At 46.7% G+C, this 27,232-nt stretch overlaps 1 protein-coding gene across 5 annotated transcripts in view; it reads right to left on the bottom strand.

Moving 5' to 3' along the window:
* The window catches only part of Khdrbs3 (KH RNA binding domain containing, signal transduction associated 3), a 175,370-nt gene extending 151,348 nt beyond the window's left edge, over positions 1-24,022 (bottom strand). For 2 of the 5 annotated variants that reach the window (XR_008220522.1, XM_052747942.1), the window contains exon 1: positions 20,963-21,119. Coding sequence is in view for 4 of the 5 variants with exons in the window: in XM_052747942.1 (XP_052603902.1) it covers positions 20,963-21,050 (88 nt within the window). In the remaining variant the exon portion in view is untranslated. The other 3 variants (XM_052747943.1, XM_052747944.1, XM_052747945.1) reach the window with 3 other exon arrangements.
* Between the last annotated feature and the right edge of the window lie 3,210 nt (positions 24,023-27,232).

Here is a 27,232-nt window from a genome sequence, read left to right as displayed (position 1 = left end):
ACTCTACCAAGCAGTAAGAACCATTTACAATTACAAAGCTATCTTAAAAGCTCATTAACTAAAAGAAACATGGATCCTCTTGCAGCCAACCAAGTCCACCTGATAAAGATACTTGCTTTATATTTAGCAAGAATTAATGATCTATAGCAACATATTTATACTTTTATATAATTTCTGAGACCAGTGTGGTGATAATCTATCAGAAAACAAAAACAAACAAAAAGCACTGGAAAGTGTGCATGTAACATTAGAAAGATAGACATAGATGATAGACAGACAGACAGACAGACAGACAGATAGATGATAGACAGACAGATAAATCCACATAAACCTACTTTAAGACAGTGGTTCTCAACTTGTGGGTTGTAAGCACTTTGGGGGTCAAACGACCCTTTTTCACAGGAGTCAAATATCAGATATCCTGCATATCAGATATTTAGATTACAATTCACAACAGTACCAAAATTACAGTTATGACATAGCAACAAAAATAATTTTATGATTGCAGGTCACTACAACATAAGGAACTGTGTTAAAGGGTCCGTAGTATTAGGAAGGTTGCCACTGCTTTAAGATATGTAACCAAATAAAAATACTAGTTAAAAGTACATAACAACTTTTCATATGAACATATCCATATGCTAGAGATATTTTCTGAAAGCTGGTATCCTACATATCATAAGAAAATGCACGTGAAGCTATGCACATGAAACATAACACAGTAACAATTTCTGAAAATAAGCTAAAGCGGAAATTCTAAATAAGGTTTTAAAGGTAGAATTTCTGCAGCACTGCTACAGGACAAAGTCCAATGACCTTATAAACAATCCTCTCCTAACCATAACGATGTCATCGTTCTGGAATTCACAGTTGTCTATTTTAGAGCCTCATGACTTTGGATGTCCTGAATCCTCTCTCTCTTTCCCTTCAATCTCATGAAGCTTTAAATGCACCTCTCAAGCATGTCATTCTTGTGAAGGTTCCCTGCAAACAAACCACGAGCTACATGTCCCTAAGAGACACCTTCCAGCACCTAGCACAACCACCATGACATTTTGACAAGGTTACACTTTTTTTTCAGTCTTCTCTTCCTCTCTAGCCATTTCCTACCTAATGTCCATTCATTCAGTGTTGCTTATTGAACACCTATTACAAGGGAGTAGCTGAAAAAGTACTGCATACATGGAGTTGACTATCGGCAAGATATGCATGGTAGTGGATCATGTCAGATGGCTAAAAAGCACTCTGTGAACCGAGTAAAGAAGGTAACTGAGGAGGAGAGGTGTTTCTGGCCACACTGTGTAGTTCTCTTATGTATGTCCAGGCAGATCACTTTTTCTAAGGCCAGGTACTATTCCCTAGTCACATTTAAGGTCCTAGCAGTCAACATAAACAAATCGACAACAGTAAAGTAATAACAGCAATACATAACATTTATTGAACGCTGCTGCCTGTCAGGCAATAATGTTTTACACCTGGTAGCATATTTATCCTTCACCCCGAGTCCTGTAAGGTGGCTGGCTTCTTTGACTACAGCCATGTTTTGAATCAAATGAGGAAATGTAGGGCAAGACAGTTACTTGCCCCCAGGACACACAGCTAAGGAGCAGGGCAATGAGACAGACTAAGCTTAAGACCTATTTCTAATCATTACACGGTAACATCTTCCAAAATGACTAGATAGTCCCAAGTGACATCAAAGCAAAGTGGAGTTCTCCATTTATGCTCTAAACTACATCTGAAAGTGTTCTGAAGCCAGAAACAGTCCCTGGGTCAGGAGGGAATGAGCTGGTCCTGACTGCAGTCAAACTCCAAGCCCTGGCAGGTCTCAGAGGCCTCTGAAGGAAGCTTAGCTGGGGGGCAGCAGGAAAGTGGACAGTGGCAGAAAGAGGCCAGAAGCAGGATGCCTTCCTGCCAGGGAGCATTCATTACAGAAGAGAACCATCGGATCCAGTGCAGGACTCTCCTTCATATGCTTTACAGCATCCGGTTCCAACGGCTAATCAGCATCCAAGATTCCAAAGCACAGAAAATGCCTCATTCTCCCCACCTCAGCCGTCATGGCAACAGCCGACTCTACCACAATGTGATGGCAATTACACACCACGATGGGAGCTGCAAACCACAACACAGGCACTAGTCACAGTTGAAAGCATTTCGCTGCCATCCACTGGGCTCCAGGTCTGGGGCTGCACAACAATGTGACTACAATAATTATTGGTTTAAGAAGGTATTTCCAGACAGCCCTGACCATTGTGCTGTGTGTTTAATGTGGAGCAAGAGTTCATAAACGTAATTAGCAAGTTCTAAACACTGGCCAGGTGCAGAGTGTTCAATTAGCACACACAGCACTTCCAGAGAGAAAACAGATCAGGCTTTACCTTCTTTTAATGGTTAAGGGGGCAGAGACAGAGAGGAAGGAGCCTGGATGTCTAAAAGCTCTATGGAAGGAGGAAAAAGCCCCAACATGACTAAGCACAAGAACAAGGCGCCACAATGTATGTAAAGTGCAGAACTGAGTCCTAGCTGCTGCCAGCTCTCAGAGCAGATCCAGAATGGTACGTACGGGCCAAGCACAGTTTACCTACTTTAAAACGCACATGCTTGTGTTCCTTTGATGTTTTCTCTGTGTAATTACGATGCCGGGCACTTTGAGTTTCTCTCTCTATAGTTCCCTGAGTTTTATGGAATTGTTTCACTCGATAATGTTGAATATGCTGAAATAAGATGCATAAAACAGCAAAATGAACACAGCCTTCCATTCCAGAAACAGTCTGGTTTTCACTTATGCTAAAACCTAATGTCTCACAGGCTCAGTGGCATTAGCTCTAAAATGGGAGCTCTGGTACTCATCTGCAGGAGGCTGTTGCAAAGATTACATAAAATAATGATCTAGAAAATAGATCCTGGACCTGTATAGAGGGTAGGTGGGCACTACCACTACCATTATGATGTTTTAGTTCTGATTATGGACTAGCCCAGAGCTAATCACATGGAACTAGACAACAGATCATTTCCTTCACAGGTCCTCACACAGCACTACAGACTGATGACAATATGCTCTGAACTTCTGCTTTTACCAAGGGCTGGTGCAATTCACCTGGCAAGTGGGCACCACCATTGCCACTTCTGCAGCTGTCATCTTAATTGGCATTTACCTCTTTTTCTTCTTGCTCTGTTTTTCTATCTTAGTCACCCAACCACGTGGGGAGCCACAGAGCTTTGAACACAAATGGGCACAAATTGAAGTCTTGTCCCATCACTGTGCTTGGTAACCTTAAGAATGCTCTTATGCCTGCCTTTCTGATGCTCAGCCTCCAATCTGCCAATTCACAGAGGAGATTTTTCATTGAGATTAAAGACAATGGTATCCACTTCACAGACTGCAGAGTATCAGGATTAGAAGAAACTACTTTGGGAGAAACCAAAAGTGGTAGTTAAAAAGCAGCCCCAAAATAACAGATAATGAGGTAGGCATGGTATACAGTGGATAAAAACCAGCATGGGAGAAATGGGGGGAGGAAGGAGGAAAAGGGGGAGAGGTCACCAAGTCAGTCAGTTAGCTACCTAGTCATTCTGACATGCCATTCCAAATCTTGGGCAAACACCCTGGCAGATACTCTGGTGTATTAGACAAATCAGGCCTCAGTGAAATGCAAAAGAGAAACCAACTCCACAACACCCTTACCTCTCACCCCACTGTAATTTGAGCAATGAGTTTGGGAACCAGCCTTCCTTCCACTTGTAGTATTCAGTTTTAAGACAGCCATGTGACTTTAGGCCAGTCACAGCTCCGTGAGAGCCTGTTTTCCCACTGGTAGGATGGAATTGATGCCATTCATCTCAGAAGATGGTTCTGGGGGCTTGGAAAATACTGTCTATCAATCTCCCAACACAGCCTGATGCTGCGCAGGAACGCAAGCTTTAATGCCCATCTTTAGTAGTCATTCTGTAGCAGCAACAACTCATTTGATGTCTCTAAGATCCTGATGCACAATTTGAGATAATCAGAGAACATGAAAATCTCTAAGCCTGGCTGTAGATACTCTAGGCACCCATAAACATTCATTTCCTGCGGCACACCCCAACGCTCTGTGGTAGGCAGAAAATTGGCTTCCTCCAAAGACATCTGCATCCTTACCTCCAGAGCCCATAATCATTAAGTAGTGTGGAGAATGGCTGTAGATGGGACTAAGCTGGCCTTAAAGTGGCACTATTACCCAGGTGAGCCCAGGACAATCACAAAGGCCTTACAAATGGAAAGGCCAGAACAGAGACAATGGCCTCCTGGTGCTGCTTTTGCAGACAAAGGAAGGAGCTACAAGCCCGCTCCGTGGCTAGTTTCCAGAGGTCAGAAAAGCCACATTCTCTACAGAGCCTCCAGAACACTCAAATGCATCAACAGGGATCTGAGCGCAGGGCTAGGAGTTAACAACGCCACTGGATTAGTAATAATTGTTACAAGAGCCACAGAAAAGGAACACACTACCAGATTTTCAGATTCAAGTGGATCTTATAGATCTGAATCTGAAAACTGAAAACAAAAAAGAAAATAATTTTGCTTCTTTTACACAGTCATACTTTTCATTAAATCTGTTAAGGACATCAGTTCTTACTGAACTATAGTGATCTTAACTGTGATGATTCCATGCCTTGTCCATAAAGAACTCAGAGGATGATAGATCACACAGGCTCGGTAGCTGCAGCAACGAGTGTTAAGTCAAGACACCAAGACAGATCACAAAACACAGAAATACCTGGGGTTTGAGGGGGAGCCGACTCAAGCGAAGTTGCAATTTTCAGACACTAAGCAAGAGATTCTGCATGCCTCCCCTGAGCACGTGGCCGCCTTCAAGCACACTGGATTAGGTTTCGCCATGGCTCAGATTTGGTGAAACTTGGTGCTATGGAAGCTTGGTCTTTAGTGATCAACTCCCTGAAGGTAAATAGATCAGAGGAGAGCCACCCCACGTATGAATTGATGCCGTCTTACTAAAGTGGTTTGAGTCTAGACCAGTTCTTTAAGAGTGAGCTGCCAGGACACAGGCTGCCTAGAGTTTTGGCTCCTTCTCTGTGCAGTGGGATTCCCTTCCACTTCCCTGCCACGTCGATGCAGCAAACTAAACCACTGACACCATGCTGTCGGGACTCTCCAGCCACTAGAGTCATGAACCATAGAAGCCTCTTTATAAGGGAACTGGCTTCAAGTATTTTAGAGCAGCAACCCAAAATTAATGAAGGCGGGTTTCAAGGCAATGCGTGGTTTGAAATCTTTTGTGAATAGTTTAACTTCTTAAAAACAGAAAAAGCCACACTACTCCTCTAGGTATATCTATGTCCTATCAGTTGAGACCCTCATCTTCTCTTCATGTAAGAAAGCCAAGTCAACTTAACTGGAAAGGTCTGTTATTTACATTTTCAGACAGATCAAAGACAGTCTAGGAAAGGCCCTCTTATAGATCATTCAAATAGAAATTCACTTTTATTTAAAGTGCATTCAATGAGTTATGAGTCTGTCATAACTATGGAAACTAGTAATAACTAGTTTCCTCATATTTCACTACTTCACTAGGAAGCAACAATTCACTTGGGCAAAGGAAGTAACACATTTTACTTCAGTCTGTAGAGTATAGCAAGGGTCCCTCAACCAAGGGTCTTAACCAAGCATGCAAACCAACTCCTCTGACACACCAATTTGTCTGAGCCACAGAGGGCAAAATAAAAAGTAGATAGATAATAAACAAATAAATATTGTCCACCAAAAGATCTTCCCTCCTCAAATTCTCTTTTTGACAAGCTTTTATCGTGTGACTTCTTATTCCAGCAAGAAAGCTCCAGCATACCACTCACTGTGGATTGGGCCACTGCCTCTCTCAAGAAAGCAAACCAGAACCAGGGTGCACCCATGAGAAAAAGAGCAGAAAGGAAGGTGCTGGGGCTGCTTTCTACTGAGCCCTAAGCCCTAAGCCCTAATCTATTGCTGTTCCTATGGCAGACGTGTGTGGCCTCTGCACTCTACATATAGCATCAGGGAGGTAAGCAGGCACTGGGCAGGCAGGAGGAGTCACACTCAAGGATCTGAAGATCTAGGTCTAAATATTCGCATTTGATGTAGCCACATACATCAAAAGCATCCCCAAAGAAATTGCATGGCGCCTACCATTAAATGTAAAGTCCACTGGCAAGGTGTGAGTCAACACAAAGTCAGAGCTAAAGAAAAGCTACCAGGGGCTGCTGAGTCTTCTAAGGGATGAGGCTATGCTCCACCACACTTCCTGGCCCTGTACCATGGTGCTCTGCTCCACTTTAGCAGCTAGAGTTCAAGGGTATGCAGGATTGGCATCAGCAGCAGCAACGCTTAAGATCCCATTAAAAAGCAGAGCACTGTGTCACTTAGACACACGCTTTAGGAAGATAGAAAAAGGCGACAAGCGAGGCCTGTCCTTCTGGCTAGCCCTCTCCTGTCATGGTTCATCCACAAACCTCAGAATGCACAAGCCTGACATAGATGTCTGAGAAATGACAGATCTCCTCAAAGCCAGTTGCTGGAAACTCAAAAGAAAAACAATCTACTGCCTTCGCTCACCAAAGCAACTTGAAAGAAGGAATCACATATGAAAACGTGGGGACCAACCAGCCATGCTGTGCCCACCCTCTCCAGGCTAAGCTCTGAGGGGCTGGCACAGGACAGTGAGGCACAAGAATGAGGCACATTCCCTGCCTCTAAGGTGCTTAGGTCCTCCTGAGAGAGCAACTTCCAAAACTCCGTTGTGACTGACACAGTGGGATCAGTGCAAAGTACTGTTAGAGAAGGGAGGGGGAAACCTGCTAGACACACAGGCAGAAGAGGACATGAGTCCTTTCTACTACACAGTAGACAAGGAGCATGCAGTCTTCAGAGAGGCCATGTTTTGACACTAAGGAAAAGCATTCCTACCCCAAGAGTCAAGGATGTTTGTGCTCTCCATTAGGGTCATTCTGAAGTCCCTCTTCCCTCCCCTGACTAGAATAATGCACTACTTGCTTCTAAGCAGGGCCACAGGATCCAGGCTGTCTTTATTACAGCACTTACCACCCTACAATATAAATGTCTTTTAATTTGGCTGCCTCCCCACTGTGCTGGAAACTCTTTAAGCAGGGATAACATATTAGCCAGCTCTGTGCTCCAGCACTTCGCCCGGCCTAGCCATGCTCCCACTGCGTAAGGATGGAACCCACCCCTGGCCTGAGGAGACTGGGAGAAACACACGCCCTGGCAGCCTGCTAGAGGTGCCCGGAGAAGGTTATGATTTCCTCAGTGCAAAATCGTGCTTCTTGTTTGTTCAACTCTCCAACTCTACATAAATCGCTACAAATTCTTTACTGCAAGCAAACGACATGCTACCAAAACAGGTGAGAGAATTCTTCTTCTGCCCTCTTCTAAGTATCTCAAAGAAGTATCCAAGGAGCATAAACTCTGGGCGAGCATTTATTCTATGCTGGACTCCCTAAAGGAAAAAACAGTAACATTGGTGCGGCTAGCTCACTAGACTTGGGGAAAGGAGGATGGCTGAATTTTAAGAACCTGACAATATGTTAGCACTTCACACAGATTCTCCCAGGACCATTTAGGAATGAAAACACTAAAGTCTGTGGTACGTATCACCAAAGCTAATGCAGCGCTGAACTGTCCAAGGATGGAGAAAAGGAAACTGTGGTATGACAGAATCATCCAGAACACAATCAAGCAATTGGTAAATTACACCTCTTAATTCGTCTCTCCTTATTCTTCTAAGTCACTGAAGACCATGAAGATACAGAGCAATACTTTGGACCTGGTGGCGCATACCTGTCACTCCAGGACTGGCAGACTGAGGCAGCAAGATCATGAATTCTGGATCAGTCTGGGATACATAGTGAATTGACACCAATTTATGCTACACAGACAAGACTCTGCCTTAAAAAATTACGAAATAAACTGAACACTGCGAATTCTGACTCTCATTTGGTCTGAGGAGCATTTTACTAAACGACGGGCATTATGTCAAAAAGCAGATAGTCTTTTGCCAGTGTTGTAAGGAGACTGAGATGCAGGGACACCGAGAAATAGCATCTTCACGACATTCATGTAAGAACCAAAGAGTAAACAATTATTAACAGAACCAGAACCTCTGGAGATGTAACAAGGTCTCCAAGGTCAGCCGCCCTGTGGCAATCAGAAGTACGCTAAGTTCACTCCGTCATAAAGTATCCGTGGGCAGAACTGTCAGCCCATCCAAGACAAGGCTGAGGACGCTTCCTGCTGCTCCCAACAAACAGGAAGGCCTGCTGATGAATGGAAGACTTCAAGGAATAATAATAATGATGATAATATTAAAAAGGAGACAATTAGGAAAAGACTAGTTTGCTCCAGGCCATCAGAGGTGTCTTACGTGGGTGTAATCACATCTCCTCATCAAGATACTGCTGTGTTCCATAGCCACCGGGGCTCTGCGTCAGTGTCAACCACTACTCCAGTACAGACGGTGTGATTCCACCACAGGTGATCTGTCCTAACGACAGATTTTCCTCTGGGAATAGGATCACTCCTGAGAAAACCCTCTGGTCACTGCTCTCAAGAAGTCCCTTTATAGCCGGGCGGTGGTGGCGCACGCCTTTAATCCCAGCACTCGGGAGGCAGAGGCCGGCGGATCTCTGTGAGTTCGAGGCCAGCCTGGGCTACCAAGTGAGTCCCAGGAAAGGCGCAAAGCTACACAGAGAAACCCTGTCTCGAAAAACCAAAAAAAAAAAAAAAAAAAAAAAAAAAGAAGTCCTTTTATAAATCCAGTAAAGCAATAAATTACATCAAGACAGTTTTGAGAAATAAGTCTATCTTATAATGAGAAGAAAAATGTAATTTTGAGTTTTTTTTTTTTTCACTCAATTGACTGGTGCCAAAATCTTGCCTTTCTGCTGAGCCTGAAAGAGTAATGTGAGGCCACAGGAGGGCCAGGGACCATGACCCGCAGCATGGTTCTGCCTTTAGACAGGGCTTTCCAAAGAAAGTGCCAGAGCAGGGAGATGGCTCCATTCTTACGTGCCATGTAAGCATGAGGACCTGAGTTCGGATCCCCAGCACCCATGCAAAAGGCCAGCCGCAGCAGCACGCCTGGAAGCCTAGCCTGAATAAAGAGACAAAAGGAACCATATGACTTGCTGGCCAGACTGTGCAGCTGAATCAGCGAACTCCAGCTTCGGTGAAAGATCCTGTCTGAAAAAATAAGGTGGAGTGCAGCTGGGAAGGACACCTGATTTAGGCCTCTGGCCTCTACATGTATGTGTGTGGGCACACACATATACCCTCCCTACCTCTCACACAGAAGGCATCTGTCTCACCGTGCCAAGAAAATGTACTCGCGTAAGGTTACAAAATTATTTTCCCAATATAATAATGAAACACTGAATAACATGCATAAAATGCTTAAAAAGAATCTCATCTTCCAGGTATATTGGCAAGTTGCAGGATGTTGGAAAGACCTACATAAGGGAAATGAGTGGTCTGCAGTAGATGTAGCTCAGTTACCATTTAATTCAGACAAGCCCCCTCTGTGGGTGACCATCTGCAACATGAGAGCAGTCTGGGGTAGGCTGACTCACCCCACGACAGCCTTGCACACTGCTTGTTTTCACAAAGCCTTATCAGAGTGCACACATACTCATTTACATGCTTTCCTGATATACTAACAGGAGTTTAATAGAAGCCATACCTAAGAATTATCTAGTCTTGAGTTTTTCCAGAAAAGGCCTGAGTTTCACAAGAAGACAATGGAGACACACTAACAGACACAAATCTGCTTCCCAGACCTCTGAGCAAGGGGCCCGGAAGCAAGGACACTGCAGCAGCCCAGACCCGGGTTTGAAACAGCATTCCTCAATGAGAGAAACCAGGGCACTGTCTAAGACAGCACTAATTTCAGAGAAAGGCACCAGCAAATGAGCTCTGGAACAAGATGCTGTTTCCTCTCCAACATCCTTCAGTGACTGGTTCCTGGACTGCCCCAAATACCCGAACGCACAGATGCTCAAGTTCTGTGTATAAAACAGTGTGATGCCTACTTACACTGAGCTATCTGTGTCGTCTCTGTTCACTAGATGATCACCAGAATATGTGTTAGTGCTTAATACTATGTAATCTGTAATTACGTATGACTTATATAACAAAAAAAGTGCATGTTTAATGAAGATTCTATTTTTTTCAAATATTTCTAATACATCCCTGGTTAAAAACATGGATATGAGACCCATGAATATATAGCAGGCCAGCTATACTCCCATGTGAGAGTCCCATCAAAAAGGCCAAGGGTACAAGGCAAAGAGCTCCCAAGAACCACATGTGGGACAATATGAGCATGTTTATACAGTAAAGGGTCATAACTCATTGATTAAAATAATCCATGAACATACAAAATAAATGAGATAAACTGAACAGGGAAAAGGAATAGGGACAGAGAGATGGCAAAAGAGAAGAAATGTCCCCTTTCCATAGAATGTCAACAGATAAATGTAACTGGAGCGGAGGAGTTAGAAAACTGCCATTTTATAAATACCACATCCACAGCCATGTTTCAGGTAAGAAATATTGGCTGCTGGTCTGTGAGGGGCAGTTTGACAAACACGGGATACTTAGCCATAAAGTATATCCCTGGAAACAGTCTAAGTAGTTACAAAAGGACACAGTTTACTTGTCAGGAAGATGCCAGCATAACTTCAACCGGTCACCAACCTGATCGAAAGGGCAGTGAAGATTCCAGCACCATGCGCCCTCACACACAACATGTCACGTCCACAACGGTGCAAAAGAATCAGACAGCCCAAACTTAGAGAAGCCTCCCACGAGCACTGGCATGTCCTCAGAGGCAGGGGACGGCAGAAGGCTGTTGACACTAACACACTGGGAATCTGGCAGCTGGCTGCAATGTGTGCTCTGGATCTGGACCCCTCAGCTGGGTCAAGTGGCCAAAACAGGTATGGGATTGGGTGATAGGCCAGCATCACAGCTGAGCGTTATCAACACTCAAAAAGAAGGCCCTTCTTGTGTGGAAGTAGGCAGAGATGTTTACTACTCAGAGGGCACAGCCATGTGACATGTACCTCGCCATCAGAGGGTCATGAACATATACAGAGGGCGGGAGAAGGAAGCTACAGTAAATGTTAACTGGTGGATCCATGGGGATGGGACAAAGGGACCTTAGTGCTACCCTTTACGTGTAAGCTTAAAGTTATTTCCAAATAAAGCTTTAATGCCAAGAACAAGAAGTATCTTGAATACTGGAAGAAGAAAAGACAGATAAATAACTACAAGACATCACTGAAGGTAGGAAAATGAAGATGTGGGGAAACAGAAAAGCCAGAGAGGTTACACACTGTGCACCAGCACCATGTCAGTGACCTAACTCAGCATCTAGTTCATACCTCTTTAACAAGAAAGCCAGAAGAGGAGTGGATATGGGGGGTGGGGTGAGTAGAGGGAGGGGAAACCAGTCAGATTGTATTGTATGAGGGAAAGAAAAAAAAAAAGCTTGGTCCAGAGAAAGAGTAAGCTTCATATCTAACACAGTACATAAGCCGCTCTGCAAAGTCTGTTAGCATGTTTACCTCCCTGCCTGGGCCCTGTACACTTGATGAGACACAGTATAAAGGAGAGAGGAGGCTGGAGAGATAGATGATTACGGTTAAGTGCTCTTACTACTCTTGCTGAGGACCCCAGTTCTGTTCCCAGTACCCACACTGGGCAGCTCACAAACCCAGCTTCAAGAGATCTGATGCCCTCCTATGGACACTACAAACATGCCCGCAAACACACACACACACAAACACACACACACACACACACACCAAATAAATAAATAAGCCTTTAAAAAGAGTGATATGTATATTAAAATCAATAATGAAGGAGATGGCAAGGATGACAGCCGCTATTTGCTCTATGCTCACTATACACCTCGGCTCCTCACAGCACCTCACGGAAGCACCACACAGAAGCACCACACAGAAGCACCACATGGAGCACTCCAGAGCACATGTACCTGTTCAATCACCATTTTGCAGTCAGGAAACTGAGGCTGAGAAGAGTCAATGCAGCCATGGCCACAACACAAGAAAGGCGGAGCTAAGACATGAGCCCAAGTTTGGCTGACACAAAACTTAACTCTCCTGGGCTACAAAGTGGTCTGAGTCCGACTCCAGCACCATTTCAGCCAACTGTGGCTTGCACGTGGCGCAGGAGCTAAGGGCAGAGATTGTTCCAAGTGGCCAGCTACTGTCTGTGCTCTCTGATAACTGGACTGAAAGCAAGAGACACAGACGTGAGGCAGTAAGAAAACGCAGTCCCTCCCCACAGAAACCAGGCGGTTCACTCTGCCCTGGCCAACAGGCAAGAGCTGGGGTCTGAAACCAAGACAGAAAAGGTAGCTTGTGGGGACCAAAGAAGACCAGGTGAAGACCTCACGTTAAATATCACTGTCACTTCACATCAGTGACAACAAATGCGCTAAACATCACTGCCATTTACAAAGCTGGGAACGTCGGCTGAGAGACAGAACTATGCTGGTTCAATTTAGCCACATTAAATATTCACAGTTCAATTTAGTAGTTCAAAATACTTCAACACACATTACTTGCATCATTGAAAAACAATTTTTGGAATCCTTATAGCCTCTAGATGTGGTGATCCAGTATTCAGTCCTGCTAGAAATAACTTTAAAAGAGAGCTGTGCTCGTTTTTTTCAAAACCTTCCCAAGTCTGTGCCTGATAATGACAGACCCTCTAACTCACCACTCAAGGCAACAAGAGGCAGAAAACCCCACACCAGATGACAGACCTTTTCTTACTGTCACTTGCTTGCATATCTAAGACTGTGATACACATGCCTTGATGCAAACTAACTGTGAGAACTAGATTTCCTCTTCCAAGAAACAGATTGCAATGGCCTGTAGCCACAAGCCAGACCATCCTAATATCTATTTAAGAAAGTGTTCAAACCGGTGTTTCTAGTCTTTCATTCGATCACAGAGCCCTCTCTAAGTTGGCCACATGACTCAAACACTTAGATGACCGTGTGACCACCATTACTTTATCTGTAGAATGAGACGAAACTAACTTCACACAGTATTACCCAGACTGAAAGAAATGTGTGGAAAAGCAAACTAGCAATGGAGCACAGCGCCCCTTAGGAACTCAGAAACACTGGCAACTAGACAAAGACATGCCACTGTGTTCCAAAATGCTGGCCAGAAACTGCCCTAGATTTGAAAAAAGTAAGAGAAATGCATGAAAACCCAAAGAAACGCAAGCTTGTCCATCAACACTAATTTCAGTTCAGGAGTTAAGCTAGTATAGATAGAAGCCGATCAGCAGCTATGTGGAGCGCCATCTAGTGGAAGAAAAGCAGAGCACAACTGTATATCATGATCAGGAGAATAACACCAGGAAAATGAGAATGAAAACTGCCCTCCCTGCTCCCTTCTAATTTCTCAATGGGACCTCGAACCAACAGCGATCCCAAGTGCTGGATTTATGCTGAAAGGAGAGATCAAAGAGGTGGCCGTCGCACATCCATGCCCTTTACCATGCCAAGGAAGAGCACCAATAATATGCCAGAACACCTTTAAAATCCTTAAAATAGCAGCAAAAGCTGATTGGTGAAAACCATGGAAATTTCCAGCCTCCAACTCAGAGCTAGCTCTCTTGTGCTGTGGAGGCTGCGGGGCCAGACACGCTTTAAGCTGTCATAAAAAAATGTTTATGGAACTTCATTTGTTAAATTTAGGCTTCAGGTGCTATGCCTCGGCTAGCATGATGAAATCAACCCTAGCTGCTGATTCTGGTGGGGTGAAAGAAGAGGCTTCCTAAGCCAGGGATTCCTCTTCCCGTACTTCCAGGGCTGGAAAACTAAAATCCTACTAGTATCATACTAAGACTACCATGCACAATGGAGTTAGGACCTGTGTGTTAAGGTGTCACTAGACACTGTGTGTCTGGAAAGTGACCCCGGCACTGACCTCACACATCTGTCTCGGGACAGTCTACAAAAACAGCAGGGAATAATAACGTAGAACCTACTATGTGTTCTGCATTACGTATGTGTAAAACATCAATCATGCCAACAAAGCACGGCATCCTACATTTGCTGACGGCCACACTGAGGGTCTGACAAATTATACAACTGGACAAACCTGAAGGGTGTCACCTTCCATAATCACAGGATTCTTTCTGCACAGTTTGGTCCCTGTTAGGTATGGCTAGTCCCAAAGTAAGCAGCAGTCACCAGTCTCCACACTGGCAGCAGTCCCAGTCTGCCCCTCTGTACACAGGGAATCTGTTCTGCTCGGCAGAGCACTGTGCAAAGCTTCGCAGGTAATTTAAGGAGCTGAACCAGCAACACCAGTTGTGAGGCCTACTTCCACACTCTACCTGGCGCTCCAAGGCGCATGCACTGGGTAATTAATTCGCTGACCTTCCTGAGCTTAGTTTTCTCCCCTGTAAAATGATGTATTCTTTTAAGAATATTAGAAGAATCAAATGAAATAATATACATAAAGCATGTAAACAAGAAAAGGCCCTTGATAAATGGCAGCTGCAACCATTAGCAATTACAAGGCACATATGTTTAAATATACTCCCTTCCAGAAAGCCCAAACTATTATTTGTGGAAATATAATCTTGTGCGTTAACGCCACATTCTTTATTTCCTCCTTTCTTTTGGAGCCTGGTTTTAAAGGATGGAAACTCCCTCACTATACCACAAACTAAGTAAAAATGGAATACACTCTGAACCAGTCCTAGAAGAGAGAGTCTTAAACACAAAGAGCTCTGGAGCTCTATAGGACTTCTTCAACACGGCAGGCCCTGAGCAAAGATTTCCCTTGCACACTTTCTACGCCATGTTGTCCGCCTTTCTCTCTGACTTCCAAGATGCATACGTTAAGTCTGGCTCCCCACCCTGAACACCCACCAAAGACTCAATAGTGCTCCTGAGAGCTTGGGGCACAAGCTGTCTTTCTGTTTAAGCGCATTTTCAGATACCTCTTTTAAAAATTCATCATCACCAACGGAAATTCCTAATGGGCTTCTACCATAATCAAATTTTTCTTTAAAAACAGCACTAACAGCCTTTTATATCCTTTCTTAAAGTATCCCCTCAAAACATGAAGATCTGAAGTTCCAGCTTGACTACACGCTCCACCTCCACTGCTTTCTGTTTTGGAGCTACGGATGCCTCATTAGGGGGGAAAAAAAAAACCAAGGCAGCAAGGCAGGGATAAAATTACCTTCCTTGCAAGATCTGGTGTGGGTCAGAGATAATGCACAGGTCGCACCTGGCACCAAAGAGGCCCTCTATGTGGTAGCTTGTATTTAACCAATTATAATCCTTCTTCCTACTGTTTTGGTAAAAATGCATGCCATTCTCTCTTTTTTCAGCCAGACAGATGACAAATGGCAAACAGGTCTTTGGATACCCACGCTGAAGTTGGCGTTTGCCATTCACAGACCTCCAGTTGTTCCTCTGACTTCCGGTTTCTGGCTAAGCAGGGCTGCAGTGGTGCACGCCTTAAATCCTAGCAGTCAGGGGGTGAGGCAGACAGGCAGATCTCTATGAGCTCGAGGCTAGCCTGGTCGACATTGTGAGTTCTAGGCCAGCCAGGGCTACATAGTGAGTCCCTGTCAAAAAAAAAAAAAAAAAAAAAAAAAAAAAGGAAGGAAGGAAGGAAGGAAGATAGGTAGGTAGGTAGGTAGGTAGGTAAGTTTTTGTCTGGCACCTGGAATTGCAGATTAACTCCTTCAGGTAAGAAGGCTTATAAGACAAGTTCCAAGGGCTTCCAGAATTCTACTTTGTCTCTATTTAAAAGAGAAAAACAATCACCCCATTGTGGATTTCAGGAGGAAGGCTGACTTCACCAGAGTGCACTGGTTTATCAAGTTCCTCAAGAAAGAAAAAAAGTAAATAAACATCTGATTCTAAGCCAATCTGACGACATCTTCTCATTAGCTCCTGGAGAAAGACCCCTACTGTTCTGCCACATTTAGGATCCTGGCATGCTCTTCTGCCTGCTTTAACACATTTCACTTAGAGCCTTCCTGCCTGCCTTCCTTCCTCAGTGATGTGCACACTAGAGTCCTCATCCCCACCCCCAGGCCTGGCACTCCACAGAGGTTAGGAGCAGAGCTCTCTGTGGCTCTGAATGCCAAGTGCACATTCACATTCTTCATTACCTTTATGGTCCTTACGGCACAGCCATGAAGGCTGGAGTTCAGTTTGCAAGGCCCAAGCACGACACTTGATGCTAACTCCTGAAGCCACAAGGCCCGGTGAGACCAGGTCTGCCTCCTAGCAGGCTCTCACTCTCCCAGCAGAGTGATGAGATCTGAACAGCAGCATCACACCAGGGCAGAGGTAAGCGCTGGGACTGGAGACAAACAAGAAAAAAGCAATGGAGCCCTCCCCTTTGGTGGAGAGAGGAAAGTAGATGGAGGAACTAAAGCAGAAATCCGAAGGGGGGAGAATAAAAATAGACACCATATCGTGTATCTCTCAACCCAGTGTGGTCAGGCAGAAAAAGAGGCAACTGCACATCCCGGAGCCAGGCTCTCCTAGTCTCCGCCTGTCATTAGCCAACAGTCTTACAGGAACTGCACTTTCCAGACCCCGGGGGTCTGTACAGAACGGCATGGCAAAATCAACCACCAAGTTTTGCCGTCTCTCTGACATCCTGAAAGTGCACCATGCGGGGCAAGTTCTACAACTGAAAGCCTGGCCCAAAGACCTCTCCATCCCTGGGGTGTTGGCAGTAGAAAGAGTACAAGCATCACTCGGGACAGAGGGCCTCAGAAACACTGTTCTAGCTCATTTGGACCTTCTGGTCACTCCATATTCCAGAAAGACAGCCGAATGACTAAGTTCCCGAGGAAAGAAGACATTTATAAACCACAATGGAGCATAGTTCTTCACCTCCTCTCCAGTACCCAGCACAAGAAGCCTGGCACCCAGGCTGGGTTCAAGGTCCATGTGCTGGAACACGTGTATCTCTCTATAAGGCACTGCATAGAACTCGGGAGTGGCTGACCTCAAACTGAAGCACCACCTCCATTTCCTACAAAGACAAACCAAAACACACACAAGCAGAGGAGAAACAATCAAAACCGAAATAATGGCAGCCTCCTCTGGATGAAGCTGGGAATCGCACTCCCAGCACACACTCTGCAAAGCTCACTGTTGAACCCTCACTGTACAGGTCTGAGCACATTCAAGCAAAAAAAAAAAAAAAAAAAAAAAGGTTTGCAAAAGGGATTCCCCAAAATGAATGCTACACCACTGAACTTCATCTCAAAGAAATATGGGCTAATGGCCCTCTTTCTGCACATAGATACACATACAGCCTAAGTAATGCAAAGAACCCTCTTACTTGAAAAACTAAGGTACCATAAAAACCATTTATTTTGAAATATCAACACAGGCCTTATCAGTGTGGACACGCAGGCTACCTCACTCTTGTGTCCTCTACTCCACTTCCTCCTGTCACCAACAACTAAATTTAACTTGGCCAGGAACAGTGACCAATCCATACATAACCAGATCATTAAAAACACGGGGTTGTGCCTTGGACAGACTTGGACAGAGAGCCATCCAAACCTCAGCCAAAGTGCTAGATTAAATCAGAACACAAGGCATTCTGGAAAGGGTTTCAGCAAGTGGGTATATCTCCTACTGGCAAATATAATGCAAAGCATACAACACTACTCTCACCTCCAACTCCCTAGCAAGAAGCGTATCACTTCACCCTACAGGCATGTCTGTGGGAACAAGTGGGGGGCAGTGAGAGAACCCCAAAACCTGATTTCTTTCATTTCTTATCAAACCTGACTTCTTTTGTCTTTAATATCAATTAACCATTAGCCTTACTTTTGTTGGAGAATAAAATTTTACATTTGGGGCAGAGAGAAAAGCAGCTACCTTTGGAAATTAAAAATCAACTCAGTAAGCAATGTCCATCATAAAACATTGGCCTGGAAAAAAAGGCAGAAGCCTACCTATACTAGAAGAGAGTGCACCTGACTGCCTATCCGCCCAAGTCCTTACTTAAAGACTGTAACAACAGTAATAACTCGGCCAGGACAGTGATCAATGTTTATGAATACTGCATTCTGAAATGACTATGTCTCATGTACAAATGGTCTTGGTCTCATTATCGTACGGTGCTGATTACTAAATTAAAATACTGGTCACAGGAGAGCTTTAATTCGCAGGTGCCTTGGCCGCAGCATCCAATCCTCAAGTCTACAGCGGAGGTCTCCTTCTTCAAAGAAGTACAGGAAGAGACCATTATCTTTTAAAGCAACATCAATCTTCCTAAAGCACACACATGACTTCCCTCTCTTACATTAACATATCTAGGGACAATCATAGTCACTGTATTGATTTCAATAGTGTTTTAAATTAACGTGCAAGAAGAGTCCATTCTATCTTTTTGGAAAGTTGCATGTAGAAAGAAGAATGGCTTTCAAGACAGAGGATGTGGATTCAAAGGAACTCTCAGGACCTTCAGGCTGATATGCAGCAGGGGTCCCAGCAGCCTTCCCGGGAAAGCACTGATTGTCTTGCCTACAGGGCTGCAAGTGTGAGGACAGAACTAGATAGCAAGTGCCTCAAAGTGCCGTGGAAACTCTGTAAATACTGTGAGCTTTGGAGACATTAGCTGCTGAGTCTCTTACATGCCACCGGACAGTAAAGGTTCACAGTGCCAACCATTCCCTACTGTTGGAGATTCCAGCATAACTTCAGAAAAGAGACCTTCCTTATAGGAAAAAAACACAGCAAAATAAGAATAACAATGCCTTCCTATAAGCAATAAGAGGGTGGCTATCAGATTTCAAATGAAACTTTGCCAACAATCACCCGAATGCTGACTTCAGACCCGATGTTTTTAAAACGGCACTTGTAACGCTGGAGTTACATAACAGCCCATAATTAATATTTAAATGACAGACCACTACGTTCTGGATATCAGCCTCCGTCTCAAGTCATGTAAAAACTCACAGTAACAGGAGCATTCTAGCACCAGGGCTTCCTTCACAGGTGAGAAATGTACTTCTAACAAGAATTACATTCTGGATAAAAACCAAGGCAACCAAGTTCAACACCAAACAAGCCCTAAATAACAACACCTCTCCAGTATCTGGTTCAGGAAATGGAGCCATTATTAACACCAGTAGACGCAGGAACCGACAGAATTGTGAACATCTTTACAACACAAGGCTATGACAACATGCCACAGAACACAATCCCGACTTTAAAAATAACTCATTATCCTTTAAAACTGGTCTCCCTAATTGAGTACAAGCCTGGTTTGATTTTTGTCTCTTTACTAGGAAAACTGTGCTTGGTTTCACAGTCTACACCATTTCTAATCCACTGATCTCACACAATGTACAAAGAAATTTCTTACAGAGATCACAGCCCAGCAGGCAGCAAAAGATATATGTAAATCACGAAGAGTGAGGAGTAAAAAATCGAACTGCAGGAATCTAACTACAAAACTGCTCAGAAGGGCCAGGCGGTAAAACTTAAATTCTTTTTCTCTAATTTAGGAGCGAATGCCCATTACTCTTTCTCAAGCCTGCTATAGTAGAGAAATCAAAATAAGCATGCCATTAACGGGAGAGGCTTGCCAACGTATTTCTGTTCAACAATTCAAAGAAGCTTAAATTCGTGGAGACGGGAAGTCTCTCCATCACCCCCAGCAGGCAGGCGACAACAGCCTACTCCTGACAACTGTCTACCACAGACAAGTAGCAGAGGTCGCGGTTCTAAAACCTAGGTATCTACACACAAAACAGAATATGTCTGCCTCATCTTTCTCTCTCAACAATAAAAAGAGTCAGGGCCAGCACTGAGAGAAGCATACCCCTAACCAGGAACCGCTGCACAGAGTGATTTATAAAATGGTTACAGATCTGACCAGATAACGTCTCGGTCATGTCCCTGGAAAAGAGAAAGGAAAAAAAAAGGAAAAAGAAAGAAAAAGAAGAAGGCCATAGGTCCCCAGCCCATCTTCTTCTGAAACACATAGGCTGGACCCGGGTGTAGCAGAGAGATCCGGGCAAGGCTGGCTTCATTTACCTTCCATCCTAGCAGATGATTCAGGAAGCCAAAGCTGAAGTGAGCCTGAAGAACACTGTTCTGGGTAGGCGTGCCTCCATAAACCCCAGTGTCTCTGTCCTTGGCACTTTCCGGCTCCTTTCCCACCCGCGCTGGTTGGAGGAGTGTGAAAAATGGCACAGGCGGGTGGCTCCTTTGGCAATATGCTCAAACCCTAAGCCTGCCACCAATGAGGGTCACCCGCCCAGCTTGTCTCAAAGAGAAAGGGCGAGCAAGAACGGGCTCTCTGGCGGGCCTCCTCTCCCAAACTGAGTCCTCCAAGGGCCGCCTGACTGCCAGGCTGGCATGAGAGCCCGCCCCCCGGGAACGGCAAACTGCCCAGCCCGTGGCTGCCTGGGCACACACACAGAAGATCGTGGGAGAGGGGCTGGGCTCCTCCCTCGGGGCCGCTGGGGTCCTCCTCCTCTATCTTGCTTGGAGGATCTGACCCTAAACCTCTTCCCAAGGTCCCCAAACTTCACTAACAACCCAAGCACCTGTTCCCTTCACCTTCTGCGCAGCCAATCCGCTCAAGCCCATCCATTTCCCTGCAGCGCTTTCTTCCAGCTCCTTGGACAGCCCGAACACCCCGGGTCCCGGGGCGCCCCACTCTCCCTCTCCAGTGGGCTCGTCCAGCATCGGCCCAGACACAGGCCCCTGCACGCTCGCTGTGTTTCGCCCAGAAGTTTCCCCTGGGTCCACCGGGGTCCCCACGGATGCGCTTCCAGTCCCGTGCAGATAGATGCCCGGCCTCCTCCCTCCTCCCGGGAGCCAGCTGCGCGGGTGCCGTTAACGGCCGGCGCGCTCACCTCGGTTCACCAGGCGCAGGGCGTGCGTGAAGGAGGGGTCCAGAGAGTCCTTCTCCGCCATCAGCTCCGGCAGGTACTTCTCCTCCATGCTCGCCGGCCGCCGGGCCCGCTTCTCCGCCCCGCGGCGCGCGCGCGCCAGCCGCCCCGCAGCCCGAGCCGCCCGCCCCCGGCGGCGCGGACCCCGCCAGGCGCCTCGGCGGCCAAGCCGGGCGGGCGGCCGGGCGGCGGCGGCGGCTCGGGGCGGGCGGCGGCCGCTCAGCCCGGCCCCGTGGAGCCCCAGATCACCGCGCTGCGGGCCGCGAGCTGCACGGCGGCGGGATGAGCGAAAGGAGCGGGCCGGGAAGCCGAGGAGCGCTGCTCGGGCTCGCCCGCCAGCCGCGCGGACGCCTGGCTCTGCCGCGACCCGCCCCGCGCGCCGCCCCGCGCGCTCTGAGCCGCCGCGCAGTGCCCCGCGCCCTCCCCGCCCCGCCCGCCGCGCCTGCGCGCTGCGCCGACCGCCCGCCGCGCGCCGCCTCGTGGGGGCACCGGGACGGCGCGGGCCCGCGGCGGGGACATCGTGGGGGCGCGTCCGGACCCCAGGCCCCCGGTCTCCATCCCTGGCTCCCCGGGAAGCGTCTCCAAGCTGCCCAGCATTGCCTTGTAGGTGCACAGGCTGGGAAACTGAGGCTCACAGGTCAAGTGGCGTGCCCAAGGTCACCCGTCCTGGGGAGAAGGGAACAAGGGCAGAACCTGGGGACCCCGGGCTCACCGGGGCCGCCTCTGGGAACAGGCGATGCGACCCGGTGCCTCGTTCTCAAAAGCTCCGCGGACTTGCCTAACTTAGGTCTCTTTGCTGTCCGCTGGTATTTGTTCGATAATAACGCCGGGCTCGGGCTTGGAACGCCAGTCTCTTGAGACCCTTGGCGCAGAGGTCGGTTACATAAAAGCGCCTGTCCTTCAGACTGTCTTTGTCTTCCAAGACTTGCTCGGAGTTGCCCTTCTCCTTAGCCATAAACATGCGGGTGCCTGAACATGGATGAGTGAGTCTCTCAAAACTGTCCCCAGAAGGGAACCTACCCCACCGCACTCGGGTGGTAATGTCTCCCTCTTAAACACCCAACCAAACCCCAGCAAAGGCTCTCCTAGGCCCCTTGCAGAACCCTTGAAGTGTGTGGGAGAAATGTTCCACACCAAGCCAAGGATTCCAGAGTTCTTGTTCAAAGTCCTGACCTCCTGTCATAGTCCCTTGACAGCCCTGAAGACTTCCCCAGACCCCCAAATCGCTTCATTTTCCTTTCCCTGTGTTCTGAAACCGTTCACAGAACTGTAACTCTGCTTTCATAGCCCAGAACTATCTCAGGGCACAGCAAGTTTTGTCTGAGGGAAAGGTCTCCAACGCCTAGTGCCTAGGATGAATAAATATGGGGAGGGCACCAGAAAAGTTTGCTGAAGGAATCCTCCAAACATCTGATCAGCTGAGCCCTGTGCATAGTAAGGAATCTCCGTGTCTCTTTAGTCAAAACTGTCAAGAGGCAGTAAAATGAAATGGTTACTAGTTTGTGGCCCTTTAGCAAAGTTAGGTCACCTGTGCCTCAGTCTCCTCGTCTGTCAAGTGGAGATGAGAGAGGTCATTTCATAGAAAACTCATGAGGATTTACTATTTCGCAAGCACCCAGCACAGGAAGAGAGCCTGGCTGTTCTGCGGCAGTCTCCCCTGCGTGGCTGCTTTCTAACACAGAAGCTTTGAAAGGCAGCAGGCAGACACCATCTGTGTGGTCCTCACTGTGGATGGCGGATGTGGAGCACAACCCCCAGCAGCGTCAGCAAGGGATCCTAATGGTAGATCCTGCTTCTGACCCTGAGCCCCAGGCTGGTCTGTCTGGTCAGGCGGTGTGCCCCAAGTCCGAACCTCACATCTGGACCTCCAGTACTGTCAGCAGTCCCCCAGGGCAGGGGTTCTTGAGGGAGAATTTTCTCCTTTTACATCTAAATGGAAACACATGCCTCTTGCTTGTCTTTTTTTTCCTCCCTAGACTTGAGTTCTGGTGATTCTCTGAGAACCACCAAGGAAGAAGAAGTGGCCAGAGGGCCTGGTGGAAGTGCCTCTTGCTCTCTTCTCTGTCTTCCATCTTCTGCCTCAATAGTAGTCTAAACCTTCACTGATGATTATCTTTATTAAACGTTTATCAATTATCCTTATTAAGCATTTACTAAGTGTCAGGCTGCTCTGGCAGCTTTACACATAGTCCTCTCGATACTTGCAGCAAAGATTCTGTTTATCACCATTTCCTCCTCATCAAGCACTCTCTAAGGCTGAGTCATTTCATACTCTGCCAACTGCCCCACCACTGTTAGTCTGGGTTCCCAGGTCCTCCTCTTCTAAACCCTCCCCATTTACCAGGTAGTGATCTGAGACCTGTGAGACTAGATCTGTGCCCCACCCCCATTGGAGTATTTGGCAGAGATGCCATGACCACCAGCAGCTGGGGAGGAGGATTTAGACACCACCAAGCTGACGGCAGAGATGTGGAAGCATCTGCTGGGAAACCTCCTCCTCCTCCTCCTCCTCCTCCTCACAGAACCTTCCGAAAGGGCAGGCGCCCAGCACTGTGACTGCCCATGCCAGGTCCTCCAGGGAAGAAGACTGATGTTCCTGTAGGAGGATCAGGAAATTGTCCCCACCCACCAGTCTGGCTGGATCATAAGCTCCAACGCAGGGCACCTCCATGTCTTACCACTTACTGTGCTATTCTTCATGAACCCACCATCCTGCAGCCCCAAGTTTTCAAGTCCTTTAGAAAGTAAGACACTTAGGTCTCGGGGAAAGTTGGGGCTTTCCTGCAAACATCGGCAGGTGGTAATTACATTCAGATCTTTGGGCTTCTAGGCCAGAGATCTTTCCAGAATACTCTGGTTCTCGCCAAGCACACACCGTGTGCTGAGACTGCTCTGGATTTAGAGGACATAGCACGGCAAAAGGGGCCTTCTCCAAAGGCATCTCATGGCAAGGGCACCATGCCACTACAGACCTTGCACAAGGCTCCACAGTTCCTGTCCACTCTTCATGGAGTCCCTCAGCTGCTGTATGGAAGGGGGACTTCCTTTTCCTCAGCTCCAGGTCAGGGGCTTGCCTCTCAGTCCCTGAGATGCAAGGAATACTTCCCAAGCCAACCTTACCCACCACTGCAGGCTACCAGAGGAAGCCCAGCCGGTCTCCGCAACCCCCGTGGGTGAGGTGGCTGTCATTCATGATCTCCACCTGCTTCCAGCCCTTTGCTCCCAAGGAGAGAGAGATGACATAGCCCTGGCCACTGACATGAACTCTGGTGAGTCAGACACTGCTGTAGTGCTTGACGTCATCAGGGCATGCACCAATCACAGGCTCTGTGTCTGTGAGATAGTTTCCTTATAGGAAAGGATTGCTGCCCACGCTGCAAACTTCTCTTTCTACTTGTTTAAGAGAGGTGAGCCCTAGGCCGCATTCACGTGGGTGGAGAAGTCCAAATCAGGTTTCAGTCTGCCACCCTCCCCACCCCCATTTCCTTTGCTTACTAGCTACCAAGCTTGCACCAGCACTCACTAGCTCTGAGCACAGGGAAAAGGTGATGACCAGTTTGCAGGGTCAAGCCTCAAACTAGATTTAAACCTCACTAACCTCCCCATGGGCACAGGGTTAGGGCTTTCCGACTCTTCCTCCATCTCTACCAGCGTTACTTCTGCCCTTGGTTACACTTACCACACTGAGTCTTCGCCTTCTGTGTCCTTGGAACCCGCTCTGCTCCTTAGCCCAGTGTCTGGTTGAGTGGTCAGTTCACTGCGAGCAGTCATTTATCCGGGAGGGGGACATTCCTCCTGAAAAGCGGTTCTGTTAACACCACTGCTACTCAGATCTTTGAGACAGGGCTTTGTCATGTAAGGAGGGCACCAAAAGATGGCATAGCCTCACCTAGAAATCCATCATCAGCGTGTTACAGCAAAAGACACCAAGAAGATCCACTCTGGTCTCTGAGTCCAGCTGTTGCCACAGAAAGCAGATTTCCAAAGCTGTGAGTATGGCTGAAAGGGCTGACTGCAACCCTGGAAAGGTAGGAGAAACTTTGGTAGGCAGGAATCCTCAGAGTTCAAGCCCATCCTGAGATCAGGAGTGACTCCGCAAGGCTTTCCATACTCAGTGCATAGGACAGCTGGAAGGAATCTCAGATTAAGAAAGTGTGGCTAAGAAAGTTGATAAAGCCCAGCTGTTGGAAGGAGAATCGGATACATTTGCTCATGTGCACATGCATACACACATGAGTATACACACTCGAGCACTTCAGTGCACGCACACGTGCAGGCACACACACATGCACACTTATGCTCAATCTATTATCTCTAGTCCACCCAGTCTAAAAACAGGAAAAACCATGTCTTCCAGCCCAACCACACATACCTAGAGACATCTAGCCTGCTGACTCTGTGTCCACATGCCTTGCAAACCCCCTTCGTATCTGGTGGATGGCAAGCCCAGGTAGGTCCTCATGCACATTTCTTTTTACTACAGCAGAAGCCATCTGGCTTCTGTTCCAGCAGGAAAGACACCACAGATATTGCGCACACACCCCCTCGTGGCCAAGTTTGGAAGCACACGCCCCCAAAAGTGTTGCGTGAGAGCCTCTTGGGTTTTGCCAGGGCTCTACCGAAAAGAACTCCAGGTAGGACTGTAATGCCAGCCGGAGAAGGAAAAGAAATAACTGTGATTGCTGCAACGTGAAGAAAATGAAAGGGGAAGAAGTAATGAAAACGGGAAGAAGGGGAGGAAAAGGGGAAGCACGGGAGGGGGAAGAACAAAGGGAAGAAAAGAAACAATGCATAGAAAAGCGGAGAAGCAGGAGGTCAGGGACGCCTTCCTGTCTTCAAAGGTAGGCACACATAAGCGACAAAGGAACAAGAATTGGCATGCCCAGGGTCAGTCCCATGACAGACAGGTGTGTGCAGATAAGCCAGGCAGGAAAGGGGGGTAGAGACCCCATATTTGACCCCATCAGGACCTGCCTTGCTGTTCTTTCCAGATTCCAAATCCTCCTGTCTCTATTTCTAAGCCTGGAAACTGTAGATAGAAGTAACTTGTTTTCTTCCTATTTCACTGAGATCTGATGAGACCAATAAAGACTTGCAGAGAAGACCCCGGAAACCGCCGTGCATTCTCTGATCCAGCCATCGTGGAAATGTGTTTTATTATTTTCCTTGATGTGGAAGCCACCCTGGATCCTTCACGTCCTCCTGTTCTAAAAGGGTGATATGTGGTGCTACAATGCACCAAGTTATCACCAACCCCCGGTGCTTTGTAAGATGCTATGATTTGAAAAGCACGGCTGAAATGTAAAACATTATTGCCACCATAGTAAAAACATCCATGTCCATCTACTAGCCCACTATTTCTTGTCAGGATATATAAAGATACACACAAAGCAATTCTGTCTACATTAGAAGGTGATTTTGGGGGGAAGGGGAGGCGGCATTAACAGTAAAACTGCACATACTGAGTTTGGTAAAATAATCAGAAATAAAATATTTTTGGCAGTATCAAATTATCCGTACTGGAACAGCTAGTGAGTAAGATGATAAAGTTTTTAAAGTCCAGTACATTGGGCATCATATAAGAAGACCAGTGTTAGGCAGGTATGGTGGCACAGGCCTTTAATCCCAGCACTCCGGAGGCAGAGGCCGGTAGATCTCTAGGTTTGAGGCCAGCCTGGTCTACAAAATGAATTCCAGGACAGCCAGGGCTGTTATGCAGAGAAACCCTGTCTTGAAAATTAAAAAATAAAATAAAAAAGACCAGTGTTGGAGGTTGGAATGATGGCTCAGCAGTTTAGAACACTTGAGGTCCTTGCAGAAGACCTGAGTCCTATTCCCAGCACCCAAGGCTCACAACTGCCTATAACTCTACTTCCAGGACATCCGATACCCTCTTCTGGCCTTCACAAGCATCAGCACTCACATGCGCAGACCAACACACAGATAAAAACATATGCATATAATTAAAACTAAAATAAGTCATTTTTAAAAGAATACAAGTTTGCAACTGTTCTTTTTCTGTAGTTAAAGCAAGATGATATCAGCTTACCAAAAATGTCTGTGGGAAAGAGTAAATATGAAGTTGAAGTTGTATATTCATGTAAGAGCATAGAATTCCCAAGGAAACGATTTCAGAACAAAAGTGGACTTTTTGACAGACTATAGGACAAGCTATGTGTGGCCAAACATTTCATTATTTGGTTTCTCAACAACCAACAGCTAGCTCACCCACGA

Source organism: Peromyscus californicus, unplaced genomic scaffold (assembly GCF_007827085.1).
Source record: "Peromyscus californicus insignis strain IS unplaced genomic scaffold, ASM782708v3 Scaffold_20__1_contigs__length_68692818, whole genome shotgun sequence".
Classification (NCBI taxonomy): Eukaryota; Metazoa; Chordata; class Mammalia; order Rodentia; family Cricetidae; genus Peromyscus; species Peromyscus californicus.
This window is presented reverse-complemented; position numbering and strand designations above follow the sequence as displayed.